The 8,107-nt window shown below is 35.8% G+C and overlaps 3 protein-coding genes across 5 annotated transcripts; 1 reads left to right on the top strand and 2 right to left on the bottom strand.

The window, feature by feature from the left end:
- Positions 1–391: 391 nt before the first annotated feature.
- Positions 392–3,896, bottom strand: LOC105284880 (sorting nexin-14). Its single transcript, XM_011348697.3, has 8 exons — positions 3,664–3,896; positions 3,348–3,591; positions 2,871–3,254; positions 2,448–2,757; positions 2,195–2,350; positions 1,941–2,124; positions 1,020–1,846; positions 392–944 (listed from the first exon to the last, which is right to left on the bottom strand). Exons 1-8 carry the CDS (start codon positions 3,744–3,746, stop codon positions 511–513), a joined length of 2,622 nt encoding a protein of 873 aa, XP_011346999.1. The 5' UTR covers positions 3,747–3,896; the 3' UTR covers positions 392–510.
- Positions 3,897–4,122: 226 nt separating this feature from the next.
- On the top strand, positions 4,123–5,975 carry LOC105284882 (guanine nucleotide-binding protein subunit beta-like protein 1). Of its 3 annotated transcripts, none has more exons than XM_011348702.3 (5): positions 4,123–4,330; positions 4,658–4,816; positions 4,918–5,096; positions 5,173–5,500; positions 5,583–5,975. In XM_011348702.3, exons 2-5 carry the CDS (start codon positions 4,679–4,681, stop codon positions 5,886–5,888), a joined length of 951 nt encoding a protein of 316 aa, XP_011347004.1. In that variant the 5' UTR covers positions 4,123–4,330; positions 4,658–4,678; the 3' UTR covers positions 5,889–5,975. The 3 variants fall into 3 exon arrangements, with proteins under 3 accessions (XP_011347004.1, XP_011347003.1, XP_026827699.1); XM_011348701.3 differs by having other exon boundaries at positions 4,124–4,330; positions 4,602–4,816; XM_026971898.1 differs by having other exon boundaries at positions 4,124–4,816.
- LOC105284881 (tyrosine--tRNA ligase, mitochondrial) lies at positions 5,929–7,944 on the bottom strand. The gene is made up of 3 exons (XM_011348698.3): positions 7,411–7,944; positions 6,398–7,296; positions 5,929–6,324 (listed from the first exon to the last, which is right to left on the bottom strand). Exons 1-3 carry the CDS (start codon positions 7,542–7,544, stop codon positions 5,975–5,977), a joined length of 1,383 nt encoding a protein of 460 aa, XP_011347000.3. The 5' UTR covers positions 7,545–7,944; the 3' UTR covers positions 5,929–5,974.
- Positions 7,945–8,107: the final 163 nt, after the last annotated feature.

Below are 8,107 nucleotides of genomic sequence, written 5' to 3'. Positions count from 1 at the left end.
GCTCTCTAAACGAAACTTGACACTTGACTTTACATGACAAGTACGTGAAAAGTAACAAGAACGTAAATCTGAGCGTAAATGTAATAAAATCGGAGATGTCGCAGAAGAACTGGGACCTCGTTCTCCGCGACGGTCCTGCGCGAATTCCCTCATCCTCCTTCCTCTTATTGGACACGTCGCTGTCCTTCACTCGTGTTACCATTCTCGGATTAGTCCCTCCGCTCCGGTCAGTCTGCTTCGATCATTCCGCTTTTCATTTATTCATCCGTGACTGTAACGTCCGATCCTATTCTATCCTTCATCTTCGATTTAATTAATATTTATTATTTATTTTTAAGAAGTCAATAGAAAAGTAATTAGTATTTTATGGCTTTTACGCTATAAAACTATGTCATGTTAAAAGTTTTATTTACATACATACGTAATATATACGTATAAAACAGAAATACCTAAACGTAAATGATTTCCTAGAATAATATATATAATGTTATTATTTTTAATAATTCAGTTTTATGTTTCTTCAAGAGGCCGCTGCGTCGTTACTTCTGGGAAAAGATTTACTAGGAGATGATCCAGCAAGAGATACACGAGATGTTTATTAAATGGCGCATTTTGCAAAGGATCCAATAAAGAATCTACCAATTTATTCCAAGATTTGGAAAGCCCCATCAACCACCACGGTAACAAAGAATATAGCCCTTCTTTAGCAGTCTCATAATAATCTCGGCATCTTCCTTGCGAGGTCAAGTCTTTCGTAGAATTTTTCTCTACTATTTTTGCGTGTAACAGCTTGACGACGATAGCAGCACGGCCAGCACTCAGAAGCTTGATTAACATGTTGTAGAATATTGTATTTATAAGAGGATCGATTCTTTTACGTGACAAAGAAGCGAATATCCAAAACAGTCGTGCGATAATTGGCGGTATGTGTAGTAAACCATCCACTGTAATAATAACAATAATTAATAAACAATTGTTTTTAGCGGATAAATCTACATGCTAAAAATGTTTCAACTTACCAGCTTCGACGATACATAAGCTCGCGCCTTTTGCATGATCATGCTGTAATAGGTCGCAGGGGAAATTTTCAGAATCGCTAGACAGATTCAGATTATTACGGAATATATCATTTAGCAGCTTTCTGCCTCGGCTGTCTATCTCTACGGGATTCTGCTCATTCGATGGTTCAACGCCTACGTCCATATGCTCATATTTTGTATTTGTCGATGCTAAAAAGGTGCTCATGAACTTGTCAAGATGTTGACCCTTCTCTTTCCGCAATTTATAAGCCATGCTCTGATAAAGAATCCCGATATCGGGCGTGCTATAATTCGCGTAGTACGGCTTCAGATTCGGTGTCGTGAGGAAAGTGTAGAGGAGTTCGCTGCTTCTCAGCATCGATTTCGATAACAATTTCTGCAAAAATTCCTCATAACGTTGACGATTGGCGGTGAGTGGCAGATAAAGATTTTTACGTGACGGTAATGGCGAATCGCTCAATTCCTTATCGCCGTGGAACTCGACCAGTCGCGTACGCAGCGTGTAGAAATCTTGATCTTGTCGTAGAACCGTCCACGATTTCGCTTCCGCCACGCTATGAATGGCAATCATATATACTGGTTGTGTACCACCGCCATCCACATGTGGAATGGCAATTCGCCATGTCGTCAAATCGCGATTGCACTTGTCATCGAAACCTTTGATCTCGTTATAAGCCCGAACTGTGCAATCCACTTCCTCGATCGGATAGATGTCTTGCAATGGAAATGGCGCACCATCAATTGCGCATGTACGTAAAACATTGCCTTGATTACTGTATCGCACAGGAGTAGACATCCCTTTCGTACTGATACACGCAAATATAAATGTGTGTGTATATACACATATATACACATGTATATATATATTTCTTTCTCTTAAGAGAATGCACGTAAACTTACTTGGCTGCAATAGTTTTTGCTTCTTCCAACGTCAAATGACCACACAAAAGTTTATACAACTGGTAGCTGTGATGAAACGATGGTAGACAAGTAATCTCTAAAAGCGCATGCGCCTCTTGATGAGCTTGATAGAAGGATCGTGATGTTCTTAGTTCTTGAATTTTTGTCGCTCCACCTTCCAATACTGAAAAGAAATATATTTTTAACTGAAAATATTGATTTATCTTCATCACTTACTTTGTCAAATCACTTACTATGTTGTATACCCTTCGATATGTGCAATGGCAGATATAGATATTCCGGACCATCCGGATCAAGATATATCGTATACATATTTTGAACATCTATATATAAGCTTTCTTCGGCACTAATCGACATTTCTGGATTCAATACGCGTTTACTAAGATCATCTAGATACAGAAATTAAGTAATTAAGTAATTATTATTTTTGCAAAACTTACGATAAATTACGATAAATGCAAATAATGCGGCAAAAGTTATGTGTACCAATATCTAAACAGAATTGAAGAAGATTCATTGGTCCTGACTTTTTGATATGTTGCATAAACATGTACAATAATTCAGGATCATTTAAAATTTCATTTAAAGATGGTTTGAAACAATTGTACATGACGTGCGGATGCATCCCTGTTATCCAAGATTGGAGCATTGGTACGCGAGCAGTCTCTGCAGCATTAGACAAACAAGTATCGTGATGTGTCGACAATGTCACTAGTCCATTTATGTTATCTGGATCTGCAAGTGCGTCAGTAGCCGGTAATAGCACCCAATTTGCTAAAATTTCCCGAAGTATTACCTGTAAGCAAATATACATGTATATACATGTGTACACACACATCACATTATATGTACATATGTAACTTTTGGTACAATTTTTCTCTCACTAAATTCTCTCATAAAATATATTACTTTATTATTTCGCGAAACGTGTATAGCAGGTAATAAATAAGGTAGCAGTGCGGTTGCTAATCCTTGTAAATAATTCAATTCAGCTTGTCTTGAATAAGCAGCGGGATGAATTTTCGAACTCAGACAACTTTTTAGATAATCTTGAGGCATTGTCTTCTCCAATTTTGAGTTTTTCAAAAGTATGTTCCAATTCCGAGCATGTTGTATAGTCAGCGGAATCAGATGACAGAAGGTGATAATTGATGTGTCTGCACGAAATAATCGATCAGTAATGTTCTTTGCCGCTGTTGTTATAGCCAAGCGTAATTGTTGTATGAAGGCTTTGTTTGCTGAAAAGTCCGAGTACCATGTGCAGACATAAATTTGTAGAACTTGTTCCAGAAGCTATAACAAGACAATATGTGTTATCAATGTAAATGCATAATATAATTCCTACATTATAATTATTTGGTAATGATCATAATTACTAATAATTACCTCTTCCAATGCATGATCAAAATCCTTTGGCACTTTAACTCTCGTCGAATGTGGTAATAACTTGTGTCTCTTGCAAGTATCATTGCTACAAACACTGCACAAATCTTTGACTTCACACTTTTTGATCAATTTGTTATTTACAATGTTAAACTTTGTTAGGAAACCGTCGAGACATCGTACTAATTGAACGGCATAAAAGCTGGCAATTATATAGATACTAGCCACAATAAACACCCATACAATACTATAAAAAGTTTACGTACACAGTAATTTTACAATTCATACGTATAATGTGTAGCAAATTCATACCACTGACCTTTTAAACACAATTGTGATAAGTACTATAAAAAAAGCAATAATCAACGATACTTTGATAGTGAAATGATGTAAATCTTGCATTTTTCCGCATACAGAGGGAGATGTGTATACCTAAGACTGAAATAATTCTTGTTGAAACATTCTTATATCTCGCAAACAGTCATCTTTGATGATAAATATGATTTGTGTGTGGTGTGTGACGTTGAAATATGTATATATGTATATATGTGTGTATATATATATATATATATATATATATTTTCTTATCTGAGGAATTTATCTAACTAGGAATATATCAGGATGGGCAACAACAGTTGTGTTGTCAGCCGGACCGCGATAGAGTCCCTAGAAGAGGGACTCTAAGCGTAACTTGCGTCGACCAATCACATCGTTTCATTTCGATATCAGCTTCTGCAGGCAAGTGATGTGTGACGCAAGTTACGCTACATGTGAAAGCATCCTAAAGAGCAGAAAGTGTTTCGAAGCACTTCAAACATCAACTGGACTGCAGCTTCTTAACGATACTCGCTCGTTATTTTGCGTGTTTCTCGAAATTCTCAAGACGGTTTTATCGATGGGCTATATTAATAGTATCTCATCAATGTACAAAGTGATATCAAATATGTGAAGTTGTATTATTTTTGGCGTTTATATTTGGAACATAGGTACCGTGTTTACATACTCGTCACACGATTAACTTATATTTGACAAGTTGGTAATTGTTGAGAACCACTGTCAATTTGAAAGAACCGAAAAGATATTAAAAATAAATTTCCAGCTCACGAAAAGTGAAAAAATAAATTTTTACATATTTACCAAACTCTATAACGTCCTGTCGTACATTTTTGGTACACATGATGAAAATAACAACTATTATATCAACTATTCAAAAACAGCTTGGCAGGGAACGTGTTAATTAGTGATTTTATTTATAAGGAAATGTTAACAGAGTATCGCAAGAATAAATCACCTGTGAAGAAGTCTTTTTTTAGAAAAGAAATAAGATAGCAACAATGACTGCACCTCCAGATCCAAAATTTATCTTGCGCGGTAATATGGATGAAAATGTATATAGTTTATTATTCAATTCTAACGTAAAACACCTTTATGCTGGCGATGGAAAAGGCATAGTACATATTTGGGATTTAAAGGTAAATGCATTTATTTATTGTATGTAAAAGCTAGTGGAAAGAGTATAGTAAAGTTACTGTTATCTACTGTCACAGACATTTAACATTTCTTTTTATTTTAGATAAACAGAATAAAATATCAGTTATCAAATGGAAGCAGTCCATGTTTTAATTTGCACGCAACTAACGAGGCTGATTTGATAGTACAACGACGTCATGGTACAGTGGATGTATATAATGTAAACGAATCAAGTTGGACATTAAGCAGGAGTATCGATTATAAATATTGCAGTTTTTGCAGGTACAATTTTACGCAAGCGTAAGTATAATAGCAAGTATATAATAGGACATGATAACAGCAAAATTCGATTTTGTAGGTCTCAGTTGTTACCTGAAAAGAAGGCATTATTGGTCCCACTTGACTCTTCAGTAGTAGGAATATTATCATTGAGCACTTTTAACATAGAATTTATGTTAGATCCATCAAAATTATCTTACGGTGACAAGCTTGGTACAGTAATGGCAATAAAGCCAGTGACGGAAGAATTGATTCTGGTTGCTTACGAAGGTGGACGATTATTATTGTGGGACATAAAGAGAAACAGTATTATCAGTTCCCTTCTTGCGCAGGAATATCCGACGACTTTCGATTTCGATGTTTCTTTGATGCAAGGAATTATTGGTAGCGCATCCGATAAGTTAGAGGTAAACGGAAACTGCTGATCTTCCGAACTGATAACGAATATGATATCACTAACACAAGTAAACTGCATCTAGAAACTTACAGATTTTCAACATGTCGTCAGATCATACTTTGTTTCACAAATTTGACAAACACGTGGACTACGTTACTGGCACGTCCGTTCTTCGCGTAAGACCGGACAAAAAGATAGTAGCAGCTGGTTTTTGGGATGGACGCATAATGTTATTTTCATGGAAAAAATTACGGCCGCTCGCGATATTAAACGAACACAGAGATACCGTACACGATATCATTTATTCGTCATGTCAGGTCGAAACTTACGATACTAAATATTTAATGGCAGCAACTGGCAAAGATGGTTATATATCCTTATGGGATATATATAAATAAGAATTGTACTTTCTACATTGAGTCGTTAACGATTTTTTCCAACTAATTAATGTATATTATTTTTATTATATATTTATACATTAATACTACTGCCATCGTACTATGTGATACGTTTTCTTTCCAACTCGAACTAACGATATATTGTTGCTTAGTATGTGCACACCAGGTACAACTACCTCATTTAAATTGATCGTTCTTTGATGATTTATGTAAAACCCGCCGGCTGTTATGATTCGTCGTGCATCATGATCAGTTCGAAAACATTTTGCTTTCATCGCTAGATCGTACACGGTAATTCCCGGTTCAGACAAGATGTCTACTATAGTCGCACCTTCAAACACGTCCGCTAATTCTGACGCGTTCATTCTTACCAAAGATTCAATCGAATTATCATACAACACCGAAGAGGCGCGTTTTGCTGCCAACAATCCGTCATCTGTAATCATAAGTAAGAAAAAAATAATAATAAGGAAGATGACAGGATATTAAGGGGATAAGGATATTCTTACCTCCATGTACTAAAAGTGTAACTTGCTCCGCCAGTATTCTCTGTGCTCTTCTATCTTCTGGATTTTTCATATGAGCCTCCACAATTTCAGTAATTTTATTTAGTGGTAGAAATGTAAATAACTTTAGCAACTTTTCTACCTCAGAGTCTTTCGTTCTGATAAAATACTGATATAATTGGAAACTCGAGGATCTTGTTGGAGATAACCATACGGCGTTCAGCAGGGATTTTCCAAATTTCTTTCCACCCTCCGCTGTTATAAGTGGTAATGTCATACCATAAACCTTTTCGTTGATCTTTTTTGTAATCAGATCATGTCCAGACATGATATTACCCATTTGGTCGCTTCCACCAATTTGAAAGCGACACTTGTAACGTCTCATCAACTGAAACCAATCGTATGCTTGGAACACTTGATAAGTAAATTCTGTGAAGCTCATTCCCGTATCAGAGTTCAACCGCGACTCGACGGAACTCCTACTCAGCATTGTTCCCATTCGAAAATATTTTCCGATATTTCTGATAAATTCAATAACATTTACATCCGTGTACCAATCCAAATTATTCACTAAAATCAGAGGTTTCAAATTCTCTCGTTTGTGCTTCCAAAAATGTTTTTCATGATTGTTAAATATAGTATCTATATTCTTTGCGATAGATTCGGTATTTTCTTCAATAAAGTATTTTTCCATCTCGACGCGTTCTGATTTTCTATGACTAGGATCTCCTATTAAACCTGTGGCTCCTCCTACTAGTGCTACAACTCGATGTCCCGATCTCTGCCAATGTAATAGATTCATTAGGATAAGTAAATTACCGACGTGTAGACTATCTGCCGTTGGATCAAATCCAGCATAGACACATTGCGGTGATGTTTTCAATAACTCTACCATCTCATTTCTGAAAAAGACGCATGCACGTGTATAATAATACAAGAAATATGACATCATTATCATTTTTTAATCAAGTCATTTAAAACAATTATATTAATATTATTTAACGAAGTATACTTACGTGCTAGTATCAGGAAATATGTTCTCATACATGCCTCTTTCGTAAAGTTTCAATATATTTTTGTCACAGTAATATCTGTGACTCAAATTTATATGTATAGTGGAACATAACCTTAATAAAGAACGAACATTCATCTTATCGTGTGATTTTGAGCTTATCTAAATGATTATTCTCAAAATTCAGAAATTAAATTTCTTTCAATATTTCTCGTATAAAGATAAACGTATACACTTGTAATCTCAAATATCTGCGATTCAAGCCGAGTGATTGGCAACACGCGCGCGTTAAACTTGAGCGAGATAACAGACGGAGCACGTGTCGCGCTGGCTGGTAAGCAAAGTAATTAGGATCGTGCCGCAGATATCAAAATTACGTTTACATGATGCTTCGAATTTTGGCACATAAACTATATATAATCTATTGGGTACGCCAAGTACGTATATATAGTATCGCATGAGAAATTTGATACGGATCGAGGCGCTACCAAGCTCGACTCGTTCACGTTCATTCAAGTACTTGGCGTGCCCGAATCGCGTTAAAACGTGCTGTACCTGTCTATAAGAGACACAAAATCATTATTGAAAATCATCGCAAAATACAAAAGATACGGTACAAATTTACAAGAATGAAATTAAATAAAACGTTTGGGTAAAATACTCAAACTTGATTTTATATTTAGGTTTGAGTTTTTTGACAA

The sequence above is a fragment of the Ooceraea biroi genome, chromosome 8 (genome assembly GCF_003672135.1).
Source record: "Ooceraea biroi isolate clonal line C1 chromosome 8, Obir_v5.4, whole genome shotgun sequence".
NCBI classification, from domain to species: Eukaryota; Metazoa; Arthropoda; class Insecta; order Hymenoptera; family Formicidae; genus Ooceraea; species Ooceraea biroi.
Note: the sequence above shows the minus strand (reverse complement) of the source record. Positions and strands in the feature narration are given on the sequence as shown.

What these genes read in the sequence shown, in the direction of transcription:
- LOC105284880 (XM_011348697.3), bottom strand. Translation starts at nt 3,746, where the DNA reads ATGCAAGATTTACATCATTTCACTATCAAAGTATCGTTGATTATTGCT. An exon ending in ATCACAATTGTGTTTAAAAG is followed by an intron (nt 3,592 to 3,663) that starts GTCAGTGGTATG and finishes AACTTTTTATAG; the next exon opens with TATTGTATGGGTGTTTATTG. An exon ending in ACGTTTCGCGAAATAATAAA is followed by an intron (nt 2,758 to 2,870) that starts GTAATATATTTT and finishes ATTTGCTTACAG; the next exon opens with GTAATACTTCGGGAAATTTT.
- LOC105284882 (XM_011348702.3), top strand. Translation starts at nt 4,679, where the DNA reads ATGACTGCACCTCCAGATCCAAAATTTATCTTGCGCGGTAATATGGAT. An exon ending in AAATATTGCAGTTTTTGCAG is followed by an intron (nt 5,097 to 5,172) that starts GTACAATTTTAC and finishes TCGATTTTGTAG; the next exon opens with GTCTCAGTTGTTACCTGAAA. An exon ending in GCGCATCCGATAAGTTAGAG is followed by an intron (nt 5,501 to 5,582) that starts GTAAACGGAAAC and finishes AGAAACTTACAG; the next exon opens with ATTTTCAACATGTCGTCAGA.
- LOC105284881 (XM_011348698.3), bottom strand. Translation starts at nt 7,544, where the DNA reads ATGAATGTTCGTTCTTTATTAAGGTTATGTTCCACTATACATATAAAT. An exon ending in ATATTTCCTGATACTAGCAC is followed by an intron (nt 7,297 to 7,410) that starts GTAAGTATACTT and finishes CGTCTTTTTCAG; the next exon opens with AAATGAGATGGTAGAGTTAT. An exon ending in TACACTTTTAGTACATGGAG is followed by an intron (nt 6,325 to 6,397) that starts GTAAGAATATCC and finishes TTATGATTACAG; the next exon opens with ATGACGGATTGTTGGCAGCA.